General features: G+C 32.9%; 1 protein-coding gene across 5 annotated transcripts in view; it reads right to left on the reverse strand.

Annotated features, from left to right (window-relative positions):
• The window catches only part of CDH10 (cadherin 10), a 103,357-nt gene that overhangs the window by 24,150 nt on the left and 59,593 nt on the right, over positions 1–19,614 (reverse strand). For all 5 annotated transcript variants that reach the window (XM_021285479.2, XM_021285478.2, XM_005500908.4 and 2 more), the window contains exons 3-5: positions 12,032–12,326; positions 5,139–5,258; positions 4,395–4,562 (exon numbers count right to left, since the gene is read on the reverse strand). In XM_021285479.2, coding sequence (XP_021141154.1) covers positions 4,395–4,562; positions 5,139–5,258; positions 12,032–12,326 — 583 coding nt within the window. The remainder of the gene's footprint in view (positions 1–4,394; positions 4,563–5,138; positions 5,259–12,031; positions 12,327–19,614) is intronic.

Consider the following 19,614-nt stretch of genomic DNA (forward strand, 5'->3'; position numbering starts at 1 on the left):
CAATACTAAATGAATTTGAATGACATTTTAATGCAGGGGTAGGTTTTTGAAAATCCACAAGCAGAAGCTGTGTCTATATTTGTTAAAACAGTTAATTGGTACTTAAATAAGGCTTATGAAGATTGTGATTTTGGTTTTGTGCTACTTTTCCAGTTCAGTTGTATGCCTTATTGTGGTGTCACACAGGTGATAAAAACCTTAGGAATAAAGCTGTCTTCATTCAGGCATGTTGCAATAAATTGAAATAAATATATTACCATACTTTTTAGTATTCTGTGTCCTAGCTTTACTGTGAACACTGTAAATTAGAGTTGGGATCTTTGGTCCCATCTGTTAGAACATACAGTAGGAAAACACGTGGAACATATAATGGACTATGAAATATTCTCAGAAAAAGATTTTTAAGTGAATGCGGATACAGCTGTCATTCCAAAGATGAAAGTTAAGTCATTAAAGCTCTATTGCAAAATATTTTCTTCTCTGGTGGTTAAATGTTCTAAGATTTTCTGTTTGACTTAGAAACTTCCTAGGTTAAGTAAAGTGAGGTAGAAAGATAGTTTAGTGTACAGTAGCAGGAAACTGGAAGAGCTACAGGCCAGCAGCCACAACAAGAAAAAGTTGAACAGGCTACCTAAAAAGTGACGCAGATACACCTTATTACAAGTAAGAAGTAGAGAAAAGTCGTTAAAGGGAGTTATTTTGTCCAGTCAGGAAGAATTGTGGGAATTGATCGGTGGCAAAACAGTACGGGAATGCCACCGGCAACAGGATCTTATCATGTCTTCAGGAAAGCGCAGGTGAGTCAGGTCAGGGTTATCAGTGTCTCTTAATAGACTATATTAGATGCCAGCTACAGAGTGACAAAGGAACTGGTTTTGGGAACCCCCATTTTCAATCAGGAAGTTTGAGAGTTTCTCTCATTCTACAGTTCTAGTGTTTTTGTTGTTGTTCCGTTATCTTATAGTTTTCTAAACTTAAAAAAAAAAAAAAAAAAAAAAAAAAGTAGGCAGCTTTTGATATGAAAGTAATATACAGGAAGAGAATTAATGCTGTATCTTGCATTTGCTCTGACATTTTCATTACCTTTCTCTAATAACTAAATCTGTAAATCTGTGTGTTTTGCTTTGTTAGTATATAATCTCTCTGTAGTCTCCTAATAGTTAAAAAACAGACAAACAGAAGATAGCCTCTGCTCCCATTTACTATTTATTCAGTACTATGTGAGACTACGGTAAAAGACCACTTTTTTTCTTTTTTTTTTTTTTTTTTCCCAGTTAATATTTTATGTTATAATTAGTTTAATGGTGTGTCAACTATTCCCCACACTTTTTTCTGGAGTGCTTAAAACGACATCCCCAAGCTATGCCTTGTGAACACTACTTCAACTCTCACTGCAATAGCCAACTAATCAATTTAGTCTACAGATTGATAAAAGCTCATATCTTGAATTGCTAATAAGTTATTGGAAACAGTGAAAATAACCAGAAAGGTATCTGAAAGATAACTTTATGTCTGACCTATCCATTTATAGAAATCTCCGTCATAGTATGAGACACTTCTTTTTAATTATTTTTGTCATTGAAGACATTTAATGCATTGAGTAAATATGGAATGAAGTGCAGCTTAGAGACTGTATCGGAACACAAACTACACCAAACTGGAATTATTCTTGCAAAACTCTGCCGTCAATAAATTTTCTCCCACTTATCTTCTGCCTCAAGAAAAGTAGTTTACTGTTTGCATTTACTCCAATGAGTGATCTTTCATTTGTCTGTCAAAAATAAAAATGTGAGGTTCAAGGAAAGGAAAAGCTTTTCCACATACTAAGGAAATCAGATGGAAGATTAAAGTCTACACACTTGTGTCTGGAAATACTTCATTCAGTGATAAAGAATGAGAAAACAATCTTTTTCATGTTTACCCTTCTTCCCATTTACTCTTGAATAGGCATATAATGTAAATATTTTTATAGAATAATCCAGACTATAGTCTCTCAGTAGACATCAGCTTCCATAACTCACATACACTGACTTTCAGTCAGACACAAGCTCCTAAGTCTATAAGCCAGTTTTCCATTTGTCATTGGTCAACACCATCTCCTTACTTCTGAAAACACTTGGAAATATTACAGTTGAAGCAGAGATCCAATACCTGACATCTCTTGGGGCCTTCCTGGGCAGAACTTTCACAACATTTTGAATGTTATCATTTTACCTCAGAAGAACAGCCGCTGCTACCCACATGGTTTTCAGGAGATCTTTAAGATCTTTTTTTTTTTTTTTTTTTCTTTCTGATCAAGTATGATAAAATATAATGCATAGAATTTTCCACAATTCTAATATGACATCCTTCTGGAAGAAGTTTAATCTGTGCTGAAACATTTTATTGAAGCATATATCTGTAATATGCTACTGAGTCCTGTAAAAACATAATGGATCTTTTAATATTTTTCCTGGTCATTTATAAATCTGATATGAATATGATTGTCTCATAAACCCAACACACAAATGTATGGCTTTTATTAATGGAACAGAATAAGAATAATTTAACTTAATCAGTATCAATTCCAGTAGTCCTATTGAACTCTATTAAAATTTGGAATAATTAGAATATCTATTTACATTTTGAGATTAAATAGAATGATTTTTATAAAAAGTCAATAGCTATTTTTACTTTCATATACCTAGTAAAATGGGTCAGCTTTATAAATATTTTAACTTTCATTTCCAGTGAAACACACATTTATATCTAGCAAAGATATTGGCAGAGAGTAGAGAGAAAAAATAAAATTAACAAACAAAACAAAACAACAACACATCCCCTCACCATGAGAGTAAGAATAAAAGATTTTTTAACGCAAATGTCACGTCTGATTTACACTGAAATGAACAGAAAAAAGCAGGGATATTTCTGGGATGCTAGATCAAATTGTCATCTGTCTCAAATATGATGTTGAACTGCGACACAAGTAATGTAAAAATGGTCTAGAAAGTTGATTCCATCATTCTAATTATTAATTTAACACACTGTTTAATAAACAAGAAAAAAAAGGAGCATAAATATGCATATTTAATGCTTATATACTGTCTTAAAATTAACTGTTGAATTTAGCTTTTCTGTAAAGCTTTGAACATGACAGATCTTTGAATAGTCTTCCTCAGTAGGTCCAGAGAGTAGTAGCATTCCTCACCTACACAGCACTGGAATTACTGTAATCCTTGATATACAAATGGAAACAAGAAAAGAATAAATAAAAAAAGTTGTGGAAATAAAAAGAACAGGACAAATTAACAATAAGTTCTGTCCAGAATGGAGCCTCTGTGGAAATGCACAAACCGTAAGTACTCCATTGTTTATGATTTTTGTATTTCGTGTGTGTATCTGAAACCACATGGTGACAAATATCTTAGCTAAACACATGTATATCAACTACAGTATTAAACTGAACAAAATTATATACTACATTTGTGCCATAAAGAACATGTTAAAAGCAGAATGATTTGAAGCAGATTCCATTATTTTGAGCCTGAAGGCTGATCATAAGTAACTACTAGATTCAGTAGACTTATACAGAACAAAAAATGAATGGTGAATATACCATCCTTTAGCTATGGTGAAGATAATCCTTTAAATATTATGTATGTCCAAACCACCTTGTAAAAGTTACAACGTCAGTATATGTAAAAGGCCTCAAATGGATTTAAAATGCTTAAGCTCTAACAAGTTTGATGTTACATGGTTTAGTATTTCCATGTTACATAGAGGCCAAGAAAGCTTTTATATTTTAGTTTGAGGATACAAAGGCTTGATAGTTGTACTATCAGAAGTTAAAAAAACATTAAAAAGGCTTTGGTAAACTTAAGCTGAAAAAAAAAAAATAAATGTAATTTACTTTGGGAAATGTTCTATTAGATCTTGTAGCATTGTAACTGGAAAAGTACAAATCTGCTTGATTCCCTTCAAGTAATTTCTTTTCCACATTCTTCATGATGAAATATTTAAGCAGATACTACAATTCAAACACTTCTGCATATCTAGAATTAGTACATGTTTTATTATCTGGTAGGGGAGTAAGTAGGATTAAATAATAGGTAAGGCAAAAGAAAAACATTGCTCTAATGCTCTTATGAGTCTACCTATGACGCCCTCTCATAGTACTGGAAATTATTCCAGGTTTGCTGCAGTTATATTTGACCGTGAAACTGTTTTCCTAATAAACAAGTGCTGTAACATTAAATATACTTCTTTAATAATGGTGAATAAATCAGTTCATAAGCCTTTTGTTCATGTGTGCCCCATAATCTAGATTTACTCTAAATTAAACCAGCTGGTGATTGCTTAACTCTTTAGTTTGAAGCTCTTACAATGCAAGGCAACTATTAAATGCAGCTTACTCTGGGGGAATCGGGGTGGATTGTCGTTGACGTCAGTCAGCGTGATGTTCACAGTGGTGGTCCCCGATAATCCACCCATCTGGCCTCCCATGTCCTTTGCCTGGATAACTACCTGGTACTGCTCCCTGTTCTCTCTGTTCATGTTTGGCAAAGCTGTCCTAATGATGCCTTAAATAAAGAAAGAAAAAACAAAAATTGTTAATAATCTCTTTATTTTTAATGTGCAGCAATCTGATGATTTTTTTTGCATTAATCTGTGAAATATATTTCCAAAGTATTCATTTCATGTTTTAAAGTACAAATTTCTGTTTATAAGATTTACAAATAGTCTTCAGTACAGGTTCTTTGTTGAACAAACCTTAGATCTGCATCATAGTTTCCGTTTCAGTTTACATTTAATGCAAAAAATTATTCAAGATATTTATGTACCAAGTTTATGAGTAGAAAGAACACCTTTTATTAGTCCAAGCAGAACTATCAACTACAAACCTTTATTCTTGCCTTTAAACTCAGATCTTTAAGCTACCAACAATACCACTGTAAAGTTACTTATCCTTCATAGTGTCAGCTTTAATAACTCTAAGGTTTTATTTTTATTATAAGAATTATCAATTATGACAAAAAGGCAAGAAATATTTAATTTCACTTAGTTTTTAAATTTTTTTATGTGTGATTTAAGATTTTTGAAATTAAATAAGAAGTCTACATTTTATGATAAATGGAAGTAATGATGTTTTTCTTTACCTGTTTCTGGTTCCACAGAGAAATATGGCTGGCCTTGAAGTATGCTGTAAATTATTCTGGCACTGTTTCCATATGAAGGGTCATCAGCATCAGTAGCAGTAACTTGCACCACAGAAGTACCTGAAACATCCCAAGTCAGCTTACTTTCACATAGTACCGGGTGAAGGTCCAAGAACATAAATTTCCATTCAGACTCCAGAGAAAATTTCATCTAATGGTGATTGGACTTTTCTAATATATTTATGATCTTACAGTCACCTTCAAGGGCATTCTTCCCTATTTCAGGATCTCATTCTACCTAAATTGAATCTAAACTTGCCTATTTCAACAAATGTGACTCAGGTCTAATTAGCAAAGGTACACAATAGCTACAGTTGAGCTGAATTCTTATCCTTACCCAGATACAATAATTTCATATTTATGTATTTTCTTCCTCTTTTCAGAAGACTTCTTTGTTTTTATTACAATAAATATCTGATTTCCATTACCAAGAACAGATTTTATGTTTTTTTTGTCCAATTATGTCAATATGACATGAAACTACACATACAGGAACACGACAGAAAAAGACTGTTAAGCTTGTCATTGGAAGTTGGGGAAAAATAGTCATGAGTTCTCCCTACCTTTTAAGTGTTAATATAGATGATAGCAGAAGAAATATTGCCATATGGACTTTTAAATCTGCTGGGTATTTAGAGTCCAGATATATTTTTAAACTTCAAGACCATCTCTAAATTTTAGTGGAATATACCAGTCCTTCAAAACATGAAATGCTTACCAGTGCCTCTGCCATTTCTTGCTGAATCAAAATAGTTTCTATATCCTGTTCCACCAGATAAATAAAGTATCAACAAGGCTCTCCCCTATTGTACCTCCATAAAGTGCAGATATTGATTTTAAGTATATAGGAAAGAAGTGAAAACAAAAACAAGGAAAAGAAAATAAATCATCATATGCATGTGACTAGCTGGTCACAGTCTATTCTGAGGATCAGAAGACTTCCAAATGTATTTATCCTTTAATCCAAATTCTTTTCCTCCACCAAATACTGACAAACATTGTGAAATAAAGCACCTGTAAATCCAAGCCACTTGCCACAACTATTTATTCCCTCATAGTTGACTACATCACATATTTATTATAATATAAATAGAAAGGCAAACAGAAATAAATCCTAAGCTTCCTGTGTTTGGGATTTCACAAGATGACGACACATTTGCTTTTGACAAGTGGATTGTTCAGTCATGAACAACTGTGCCAATATCAAAGGAATGAACACGAGCCTGACTATTGAATGAGAGATGAGTTCTCAGGAATGTTCAGTTTTCAACTGTCATAGAACAGAAACACTTTTTTCAGTGAGTCCCCGAAAGTACTTGCATCTCATAAAGAAGACATAATTGGCAAATTCCTGGTTATAGTACTACTGGTATGAAAATAGAATAAATCACTGATTTAACAGAATAAAGCCTCAAACACACACAAAAAAAAATTAAAAATATTACAAATTTCTACACAAGTATAATGAACAAAAATGATAAAAATTATTAATACTGTCCACTGTACTAATGATTGATTTAGTGGTCATCTAGACTAGGGCTGAGACTGAAAATCTGAACATCTTTATTAGAATGTAGGTGTCGCAGAGCTGTCCTAAAACCTTCATCAGTTTCCAATTCACAAATATATCACCAACCAAACTGAACTCCATTCGTTGATATATGTCTATCTTACTATTCTGTTAAAAGATACAGAGGCTTTTTGGTTGAATATATTTAAAGTTCTGAGGAGTGTCACCCTGATTCTGAAATGCATTTTCTGGACCATCGTAGTGTGTAGCAAAATGCAGCGCTAGTATGTATACTTAGTCCTTTAAGAATATTTGCTCTGAAATAGCAAAAAGTTCTTATGTAAAAGAAAGAAAAGAACAAATCCCATTCAGTAACTTAATTTGCATGAAAAATGAAGAATGTGTTTAATAGCTTTAAAATAAATAAAACCAGAATCCATTTGCCATGTAATAATATGTGTCTAATAGTTACTGCTGCCTCAGTTACGAGCATCATAAAGCACATATATTAATTAATGCTGTTTTAATACACATATACATGAAGCAGAACAAATCATATGAGCTATCCTCTATAGCTTCAATGAGCATGGCTGCATATACACTCAGTAAAATCTGTCAGACACTCCTGAAGACTGCAGATTTGATCCTATTCTCTTTGAAGTCTGTGGGAAGAGACTTGAGCTCCTTAATTTCATCACTATCACACAGCGGGATTTACTCAGTGTGTTGTGCTTAGAGTAATATACACCCCACTCCCCAAAAGCAGTAAGGATGAGCTATGCTTTTTAATGTTGCCTCATCTCTTTGGCTTTTGCTGGCCAGCCACAGGTCAGGTACCTGGCAGGAAAAGTGCAAAGGCAGAGCTACAGTTCTGCCTGTCATATAACATGCAGAAGTCGCCACTTTGATCTTGGCCCTTGCTCATAAGAGGAAGAGAGACATGCTCTCTAGGTTTTTGCTGAGGGATCAGTGATTCTATGAAAAACTTAGCAGAAATTATGCAAAGAAGTGAACACGAGGTGTATATCAGTATATCAATCTGTCAGTTATGTTGTGCACATCAACTGTCAAAACATCATCTTGTTTTGCTTTGGTTCAGTTCACTGAAGTCACTGAAGACCACTGATGCTCAATACTACAAATATATTGTTTGCTCTGTCCTGAAATGTGCACCAGAAATCTGAAGGCACTGAAGATGATCAGTCGTGTTGGGATTTAAAAGCTACAGTGTGAGTGTGACTTAGCCAGCACTGCTTCGTCTGGACCTTGTTCTGTCTTTTATATAGGCATAGATTGCCTCTGATGAGGTTGGTAAGAATCTTTGGCCTTCAGGATCCAAAGCCTAGTCTGATTTTATAGGAGTAGATAAAGGAGACAGTGATAATAATATACTTGAGAATATGCACCCAGCGACATTATTAACAGCCCCTATGAATTCTGTAATTTTCTTATTTCATACTTGCAAATTTTATTATACAATAAACTAGAACTGTATTGTGGTGAGCTAGGCCCAGAAATAAATAGTCGTTTGTCAGATTATGATAGTTCTCAGAGGGCATATTTTAACATAATTTTAATTAGAATGTTTGGATCTCCCTAGGACCTGGTATTATAACAGTAATTAATATATTTGGCCCTTTTTAATGTGTTCTTTGCAAACATCTTCAAACACTGTACAAGTATTAATGACTTTGACCTCACAATGCATTTATGATGTAGACATATAAGATAATTAACTTGGAAAAAGAACCCACAGAATATTCATTGCAGAACCGAATTTGAAAGTTGTATTTCCTTTTTCTTACACCCAACTGAGTTATGGGATATTTAACTATAGCAAGTATCCTCCATAGTAAACTATTCAAACAAATAACAGCCAAATTAATAGAAATTTTCTGCTCTTCCTAGCAAAAAAGAGAGGAAATATGATGTCTGTTCTCCCCTGAAATATATAGCAGAATAACAGAGAAGTGAAAAAGGCTACATCTTCAGGGAAGTCGATGTCAGAAAGATCTTGAAAAAAAAATAACCTGGAAAAAGTATGTCATTGGATATTATTTTAAAGAAAACAAACAAACAAACAAACAAACAAACAAACAAACAAACAAACAAACTGTTTAATCTTGGTTGTTTTGTTTTGGTTTTGGTTGTCCCTTTTTGTCCCCTCTTCTTATGGCAGGATTTGTGTGGAGAGTGAAATTGGAGTTTGTAAAAAAATATGTAATATAATCATTTGGGTTTTCAAAATGTGTCGTTATTGATATTATGAAATTAGAAGTCAGAAGATGCAAAAGGGTTTGGTGACAGAACTATTTTTTAAAAAAATGTCTTTGTTAATGGTAAACAAGAAGGAAGTGCTGTAAGACAAATGCCAAGACAGAGAGGACTAAACATTGGGAATTGGTGGAAAAGTACTCATGAGGGAGTGTACAAAAAGCCAGGGAGGAAGCCAAGCAACTAACTCTAAATGCTGTCTGAAGAGAAAGACAAAAAGATAGCTACAGGTAAAGATGACAGGAGAACTGTAGGACACTCAACTTGTAGTTCTAATGTAAACCCAGAGGGAGGTTACATCTTATGAAGCATACACTGATATCCCTAATTCAGGAGCAGAAAAATCCAACTAGGGAGTATGCCATATGGTAGAAATAGCTCTGAAGGTACAGGATGGAGTCAGGATAAGGAATGATTAGAGAATATATAGGCTGTAACAGATAAATAGACAAACATCAAGAAATGAAAGAATGGAGGTGATGATAAAGAAAAAAAAAAATCTCAGGAGCAGAAAGTTCTGAAAACTTGACTAAAAGCTACCAATAGGCAAAATCCACAGGAAAATCTGTATAGGGGAAAATAGACTCATCTGCAGTTCTGAAAATAACTTTCAAATGACCAGAAAGAGATATACAGGTGAAGAATATGATAAATAGAATATAAGATTGTAGTCAAAAGTGTAAGAATATTCTGAGTTATAATCTTCGAAAGTAAGGGAAGGGAAAAAAAAGATAAAGAGGAGAAAATATCGAGTATAAAGACTTCAGGAGAACAAGATGTCTCCTAGGATATTGACCTAACTGCAAGGTCCTGAAGTTGGCCTATCTATCTCTGCCTTTAGTATGATTAATGAACAGCAGAAGAAAGATTGACAACAAAGAATTTGTGGGCCTTTGTCAAGACAGATAACAGAAATAACCACATTCTCAGGCATCCATCTGGTTAATACCACAGCCTGAGGAACAAATCAGAACTGATATTCTAAGCTCTGCCTAATGTTTTCAGACACTTATAGAAAGGTTATATCTTTCCATATGCTCACAGAGGTAAGTACCACAGAAGCAGACAGATTCAATGCAACAGTACAATTACATCTAAGATGGCAATTTCTCTCAGCATTTCTTACGTCAACAAGTCTGATGCTTTCTTAGCCTATGGCCAACAGTACTAGGAAAATAATGGGCTACTTGCAATACTAAAACTAAAAAACAAATTAAAAATCTGGAGAGAGCTAAATAGAGCAATTCAGAATTTTCTGTTTTCCTTTTGATGGGGAAATGCTGTTGTCACAACTTTTTTTTTCCCCATAACCTTCTCATTTATGTTTCTGTGCTAAAAATGTTTGAATTGCATGATGTCTGAAAAAATATATGGATTTTAAAATATTTTGTAATTAACTATGTGATATTTCATTATTATGTAAATATATGAAGACTATTTAATATGCTGAGTTAAAATTTCTAATTAATTGTATTTGCCTCAAAAGTTTTATGTAGCTTGTTCTATTAGAAAATTTCTCCCCTTCTCCATTCCATCACAGATGAACATATGACTCTATGAATCAACCATAAAGCTTGAAGTCATAAAGCTAAAAGCAAATTCTACCTATCAGGTAGTCAGAAGTCTAGCAGCTGAATGACCACATTCAGAAAATCCAGGAACACAATACATTTTGAACTAGTTACAGTTCCCTAAATTATGTTCATTGTACTGACAGAATAAAGTCTATTACCCTCAGCACAATTATTTCTACAAGATAGAGGGTTAATACTCTAAACACATTCATTTTTTTAATATAATTTTCTTTTTAGCTTCTCTTTTTTTTCATATTATTTGTTATTTTTCTGCAGTGCAGCAAATTTTGCACATTCCAAATTTGTACATTCTATGTGGATGTACAGCTACGCTGGAACATGATGTCTTGAATATTTTTGAATCATTGAAATACTGTCTTGGATGTTTGAGAACACTTAAGAAAAAGATGATGTTTTGGTAATTGAGACTGACAAAAATACAAACCAGCAGATTATAACTGAATCTTCTACAATAGCATAATATTTAATGAAAATACAAAACCATTTTCACAAAATTTTCCAAAACCCAGGAAAGTAAGTATTAAAACATCAATGCCTGTATATACAAAACATCTCAAAACACTGTCTGATCTAGTTCAGATAGTAGTAGTAATTACAATAGTAATAATAGTCAAAAGAGTTATTGAAATCAATGTGTGTTTTCTGAATATTTAGTAATTCATATTATATATATATTTATAGAATGAATAAATGAATACTAATTTTTTAAAAGAGACCTTATATATATTTAAACTTTTCATTTTTTTTCTTAAAGAATTGTATGCACTGATTAATAATAGCTCATATTCCAAAATGTTATTTTTTATGATCCTAGCCACAACTTGTAGTTAAGATAGGAACTGAAAATACATTGAAAACAGAAGATTAACTCGAGCAGCTGTTTAAGATTCTTGAGTCTGCCATTTGTGAGAGAGTTAAGGGAGGAACTGAAAGCACAAGATGATTTGTCCATACACAAAAATCTGAGAGCAAAGAGATTGAAGAGGATGTCTACCTTCAGGCACTGCATCAACAGCACATAAGTAAACATATAACTCTCCTCAGCCACAGAAAGGGTGAAAGTGGAGACAACTCTCCATTCAGTACTTACCACCACTGGGGACTTACAGTGAAGATGAAAGGAAAGAATTCACTGAGCTTTCAACAGACCAATTTAGTGATCTTATTCTAACAGTTCTTAAGAAGGAGGACGATTCACCATTAATTACTTTCTACTTATATTTATATTCCAAATCAATGTAAATGAATAATTTTAATATTCTAAGTAGGAATAGATCTTAAATCACAACAATCTGTTTCTGGGTGCAATTCCAATATTTGAACAAATGAACCAAAATGAAGAATACTTGAACTATGAGGCAGAATTCTGAACAGGACTGATTTTTCAGATGATGAGAAAATTATTCATCAGGTAACATAGAACAGGCATTTGTGCCCCAAAATAAAGCACTCACCCACTACTGACATTTCAGGAACGCTAGCAGTGTAAATTTCTTCTGGAAATGTTGGTTCATTGTCATTGATGTCATGGATTTTGATGACAAACTCTGATTCAGGTTCCACTGGTCTCAGGGTTCTTCTATTAATAGCTTGGGCACGCAGGGTGTAAAAGGCTTTCTCTTCCCTGTCAATTCTCCGAGTAGCATGAATGTCACCTGTTTTCTCATCAATTATAAAAAGAGTACCAGCCCCATCTCCTGACAAAATGTATTTGAGGGATCCATCTCCCTTGTCCTGGTCAGAATGAAGCTGAAAAAGAAGAAAAACAAGAGTAGTAATTCAGAAATATTGAAAGATTTGGCTTTGTTGTTGTTTGATGGGGCTTGCTTTATTTATTTATTTATTTATTTAGTTAGTTAGTTAGTTAGTTAGTTATATGTTAAACCATTCTGAGTGCAACAGCATTGTTAATACCAACAAAAATAAAGTAACTGACTGGAAGTTACGGTGTCATACTGAGGCATATGTTTCCTAACTCAGCTCCAAGAATCTTTAAGCTTAACTGTTTTGGCAGATTTTAGTTTTGCAGCAACACTTGTTCTTTGTTAAGAAACTTTTGCACCACAATTCTTAAAGAAGATTTTTATGTTAATACTGACCTTTTCCTTCCTTGAAGAGATCTTATTAAAAATTCACAACCTGCTGTGCTAGTTGTAAATTCACTGAGCAGATAAAGAACACGGCAGAATACATGACAATTAAGGAAAATAAAGCAACTGGTTCCATGTCATACTATTTTTTTCTAATTTCATTTAATATTATTTATATTTCTCCCCAATTAGAGAATGTTTCATTTTAAGTCATTTTCATTTTCACCCCATCAACTAATGTAAATAGCCTAAAGGAAGGAAACAGATTTATTAAGCATTCAGTATTGATTTAATAGCAATTATGTAAGTAACATAAAGCTTAAATTCATCTATTAATGACCTGTAGTGCTGACGGACTTTAGTAAATCCATAACAAAAAAGATATTCAGTTATATTGCTTTGTTCAGTAGAGTAATGCTCACTTGGTCTTTTGGATACACTTACTGTAATTTCTCTCATCACCTTATTGGAAAGTTCTTTCCAGTTTAAATGGTTTCATAATTGAATTAAAGAATCTGGCATTCAGATTTATGTGCACCACAAAATGTATTTTTTAAAATTATTTTTGGTTCCAGCAGAAGGATGAAATCAAGTAGAAAATCTGATTACAAAAATGAAGTGCAAATATAAAATCTTTTTAAAAATCACACTCTAAAACTATCAGAATGTTCCAAACTCTTTAAGACATAACAAGCACATTTTTTTCCTTTCTAAAAATAATTGTTTGAACATTCATTTAAAAAAAACCCAACAATTAGAACTTCAGTAATATTGTATTTAGTCATGTGAAGGGTTTTTGTTAATTTAAGCTCAGATTTCAGGTCATGAAAAAAACATTGTACATGTAACTCAGTATAAATATCATAGAATCATAGAATGCTAGGGGTTGGAAGGCACCTCGAAAGATCATCTAGTCCAATCCCCCTGCCGGAGCAGGGACACCTAGATGAGGCTACACAGGAACGTGTCCAGGCGGGTTTTGAATGTCTCCAGAGTAGGGGACTCCACAACCTCCCTGGGCATCATGACATGCAGTCATGGAAATATGTCTCTTTTTTATCTATGAATATTTTTGATTTTGAATGTGGCTTTTCTTGCCTTTTGTGCTGAAACCAAACATACACAATGGAGTGGTAGGATAAGCTGAAGTCAAACAATGAACTTCTTTGCCATTAAACGTTTTACAATACTGAATATTTCCTACACACGTGCAATATGTGGAACAGAACAAGTGCATGTAGAAACTTGGATCGAAGCCTTTATGGTAGTAATTTAGAAAACTACTGTTGTTTTGAACTTCTATTTTCTATATAAAGGTTTTCATGTTTTCTTTCATTTCAGAAATAAACCTTAAGAAACACTGTAAATATTTATCAAATAATGACAAATTAAACTTTGCTTATATTATATATAATGTACAAGTTTACTTTATAAAATACATATTTTCTTACTACTTTCTGGATTTCATTCCATATTTAATAAATAGAATCCTCCACCAAACAAAGTAGGAAAATAGAAGTGAAGAGAAATCTTTTGCAAATAAATCCCATTCTTTTCTTTCCGTCTCTCTCACTGACTTCAAACTGAAGGTTTCATGTCATTCTCACTCTCCTTTTGGGAAATGAATTTTTGCTGTGAAATTTATTCCTTTGTGCTCTTCTCTTGATGGTCTGTTCAAGTTGTGGCCTTTCACCATTCTAAGTAACATTGGTATTAGGAGACTTGACAGTACCTTGCAGGCTGAGGCCCATTTTATAGCATCATTTAGTGTAACTAGTGCTGAAAATCTTATTAAGTGTTTTCTTCTCCAGGTCTTCCTAGGGTTCCACCTTTTCTTCAGAAATGTTTCAGTCCTAAGAGCTCACTGTTGGTCCATAACCACTGGATACAATTTTTCCACAGAAAAATGGTGAAGAAAAGCTATAGGAGGCTGCTCTTCCTCAGACATGCCCCAGAATTACAAAATTAAAGTCTGTTTGAGCAAGAAAGATTGGCAGAAAGATAAACCTTTAAATGGGCACGTTGCAATTTTCCCGTGTGCTTTCCAAAGTCAGATCTCGTATTATAAATTCTTAACAATGCTGACAACAGTACATTGAGACTACAGTGCCTGTTCTTTAACTCAGAAATCAGTTAGCAGAGTCTGGCAAAATCCATCTCCAGAATACTTTCTGTCTCCAGAAAAGCATAGCCCCATGCAGACAGATCCTAGGAATAGCCAAATTAAACTCACAAATAATGCATGGAAATTGTTCTGGAGAGTGATACTTGGCAAAAACATGCCAGGAATGTAGCAATGCCAACAACCACTGCTTCTAGTGCCTGGGAATTTTGCCTGGTACTAGAAGCATAAACACAGTATAGTGAAAAGAACTAAATCAGAAAATGAAGAAAATCCCTACACTACAAAATATTAAGCTTTTGAACAATTATATTTAGATCTAAATCAGAATGTCAAGGATTTTAATATAATAATTTGTCTAATATGTAAGGTACCGTCAATGTTGATGTTTTTCCATTGCTATTTCTGTAGCTATCTGTATGTAAAAAAATCCTACTAAGCTGATTTGGAAGAGAAAAATATTCTTTTTACACCACTCACAAAATCATTATCTTCTTACCTCTGCAAAATTCAAACTTTATACATTTTTTCCCACCTATATTAGCCAAAGGACTGGAAAAGGAGCTGAATATAAGATTTTGAGACGTTCACACAAAGGCTTTAGGGAGCTGATAGTTGCTCTTCAGAGTAACATAATTATAAGAAATACCAACCTGCATAGTTTAGAACACTTTACATTATAACGCTTTGCATTGTCTAAAAACATTAATCATTTCACTTTGGACTACTAATCCAATTTAAATTTTATGTATACACATAAGAGTCCACAGTTACTGTAGAAGAACTTCAAATTCAGAACCACATTTCAGAAGGTCCTCTTGGGAGACTAGAAAGCACACAGCTATAGACATAATGAACACGGCATCCAGGCATAATTAAAGGACTGAAAATGTGCATTACATATGAGCAAGGAAAGATAATACCTCTCATTTCATCTTCCTAGTTCTTAATTCAATCAAGATGTTATTAGAGGAATCAAGATGGCTACAGATCACTATGTGCTTGACAGCTTTGAATACTGAATCTTCACCCATTTCTGAAATGCATGAGCGGTGTGTCAATCAACATTGCAAAGTTTTGTCATTTTACTCTAGTATTAAAAAAGTCCTCCTAAATGTTCCTTTGCTACTTTTAGTATAAAGTGTTTCCCATAGTTATTTTGTCTAATGGGCATCTGTGATTCATCTCAGCCAAACTGAGAAATGGAGAGACATCTGTTTCATTTAGCAATTCTATTGCACAAAATGATCAGCTGTAAAGATGTGGTTTTGTTTTTATATCTGACACTTATATTTTGCAAACTCTTGTTTCAGAGAATTTCTGCTATTCTTCAACAAAAATCCTTCCCTTTTCAACTGACAGTGGTAGGCATACTTTATATATAATTTTTTTTCACTGTATAGAAAATCAGAATATCTGATGGTCTTATTTTTTATAGTCCTGTTTCATTAAACAGTAATTGCAGTTAATGTGAAAGACAATTTTGCATATTTGGTTATCGATCTAAACTGGTTGAACAAACTTTTAAATTGAGAAGGATTTAATATGAATGAAAAAGGAACATATTGCTTAGTAGAAGATAATAAATATTTAGAGAAGGTAACAAAATAGAGAGTTATGTGAATACTTAAAAAGGAAACTGAATCATCAATCTAAGACAGTGGGAAAATGGTTTTAAAAGGTAGATTTTTTTTTTTTTTAACAATAAAACCAGAGTTAAATAAAATAAAATACCTTGGTCTTCAAGGTAAATGCAACCATAAATAAAATGAACTAATGAAAAAAATACCACGATCAAATTCAGCGCAATATCTTCTTAGATCTGTAAAATAACTTTGTAAAAAGTCTTTCAGAAGACCTCAGATGTACAACATAATAATTCTGCTTTAAAAATTACTTGAAAATTACAACGTGGGTATTCTATGTTAATTGACTTCCAATGATTCAAATCAAACCTGTCAATAATTACAGAAGTGTGGGTTTTCTTTCTCCTTCACCCCATGAATTCCACCCAAGTCTGAATCTTCTAATTGACTAATAAGGCTGCGGATTTTTTTCTGACAGTATGCAAAGTGTTAATCCTATTTTCATTAAAAAAGGCAGAAGATGCTACTGTGAAAAAGAGAGTCTTTTAGATTGTTCATACCCATTCTATCATACAAACTACTTCTGGAATTTGAAATTATTTATGACAATGCCAGATAAAGACTTTAAGATTTTTAACACCTGTTTTTATCTAAGTTTCAGTTTTGCAAGTCCATCTATGAATTTTCAATTATTGGTATTCAGATAAATAAGGACCAGAATATGACAGTATTAACAAACCAGTATTTAGTTTCAAGTTTTACTGTAGGCATTGTTATAGTTCAAATTGTTATTTTATCTTAATTTAATATGCTATAATATATAAGTGACTTACCTATACAATTTACAGTTTTTTGCAGTCCAGTTTTTTGCAATCTTTACCAAATGACAGACTATTTCAATATTACCTTACTGAACACATTTTTACTGTCCTACTTTATAAAAGATATTTTTATTTGTATAATGTAGAAAATGTGTGAGTTTTTTTCTATTTTCTTCTGCAATACATTTTTCAATATTTTGACTTAATCCAAGTATCGCAGTAACAATGAGACCGCAGTACGCTCCTGAATTACTTAATCTTTTAGATTTTATTCAAATAAACCCTGAAATTCTCCTAATTGTGATGACAAATTTCAGGGCAAATTCTAACCTATTAACTCTTTTCTAAGTAATCATATTAACCATGTGATGCCAAAATACATCTGTGGAAGCATTCAGAATTAATTCTAGGTTTTCTGCAGTACGTATTACAATATTAGCACATTCATTACATGCTTTGTAGAATAATAATGATAGTTTAAACATAATAACAACAGTTGGCAGATTTGATCTGGAATCAGTAGGGAATAATCGATAGAGACTTCCCACAATGGAGATATTTATTTTAAGCATCATGACATAAACTATAAAATGATGCAGTTGTTTAACATTAGCTGCACTTTAAGAGATTTTAAGGCCTTCTGTAGCTCATGTCTTGTGCAATATTCTCTTAGTTGAAAGATTTATCTGTCATGGCTTTGAGCCAGATTTTATTCACCAAAGAGATTCACTTACTTAAACTTATTCTTAAGGTAACATTTAAAGCAACCCTCTCCAGAATTTGCACTAAGTTTTAGTGTGACATGCCACATATTTAATTTTCTTACTCAGTTATATTGTCAGTTTGCTAGTCCTGTGCTATTGTGTGTTATTCAAAAGAGGACACAGGTGGAAAGGAAAAAGGCACATTTCAAAAGAAATTTTTTTTGAGACAAGGAAAGAAGAAAGAAGAGAAAACTAAAATGGAAGCATAAGAAGTAGTGAAAGATGGGGAGAGCTCTGAATTTTTTTTGCTTGCTGAGAAGAAACAACAAACAGAAATTAAAACTACAGTCTGTAGTGAATTTTCAGATTATATTAGTTTACTTTAACTTGATTCATTATCCAAAGGAAAGATAAAAATATTTGTTAGCATTTCTGTTGAGAAAGATTACAGTAGTTCCTTTCTGTTCAAGATTTTCATTTGTTTCTACCAAAGTTTTAAAACGGTAAGAGATAAATTAAAAACAATAATAATTTTAGGGTTTCTTTACACATTTTTTCATCACTAGACTTGCATCTTTTGCCCATTATTGTAGCTTATTCTAAAAGGATTCACAATGGTTCTGTCACCAACAAAGTCTTCTAAGGTTTCAGCTGAGAAAGGCAGTTTCTTTTTTTATGACACATTATATGAGGAGCAGACAGTCTTATATATATGCACCGCCTCAGTGTGCCAATAATCAAACTCTCTTCTCAAGTCAAGGTCTTTAGCTGATGTTCAGAGGGCTAGAACAAGAAGTTTTGGCTTCATTCGACTGTTGTAGCTTCCATTCCAGAAGACAAACAAGCATTGGGCTAACATGAACTAGAGACTAATTGAATTTCATACACCACAGAGTTCTTGCATGAGCCAATATGCATGTTCTCTTCCAATTTTAGGGTAATAAATATAATCCCTACATGAGGTGAAGACAGAAGGTAGAGAATTGTCACTGAAACTGAAGTGCCCTTACGTTCAGATAGCTTCGCTGTAGACAACTGGATGTATGCAGATGCAAGGGAATTATTGAATTAAATGGAAAAAAAAAATCCTGTGGATTAAACAATAAAAAAAATTGTCTAAACAAAGAAACGTTCATTGATCCTAGTCCTACTCAGCATGATGTGTCACAAGCCTATATTCCTACTTCCATGAGTAGTCTCTCTACACTAACCTGTGGTCTCAGTATGGAAATATGTCTGATAAGATTTTTCTCAGGCTTTTTTTTTTTAATATATATTTTTTAAAAATGTGTTATGTTGTTTGGCTGCTTTTGAACAATTAAGTAGTTTCCAGAACAATCTCGCTATTCCACCAAGAAATGAACTAGGAAGTTTAATATGAATAGACAACACATAAATTTCATTTACTGAATTCAGAACAGCTTTTATGATTTGAAAGCTTTGGGTGTTTCTGTTTAGTTTTGTGGGTTTTTTTGAAAGGAAATGTCACCACTGATCCATATTCTCTCTGCATTACTGACAACAAAGAGATAATTATCAAGCAATTCTAAGTTATTTTTTGTTTGTTTTTCTGTTAACAGAATTTTTTATTATACCTTATATATATTTTCTTAAAGTAGCGTAGTTATTAACAAAATAACCATTAAAGCAACATTAACTTTTATATATCCTAATGTACAATTTCACTATGCATAAAAAAGCATCACATTTTTTT

The sequence above is a fragment of the Columba livia genome, chromosome 2 (genome assembly GCF_036013475.1).
Source record: "Columba livia isolate bColLiv1 breed racing homer chromosome 2, bColLiv1.pat.W.v2, whole genome shotgun sequence".
Taxonomy (NCBI): domain Eukaryota; kingdom Metazoa; phylum Chordata; class Aves; order Columbiformes; family Columbidae; genus Columba; species Columba livia.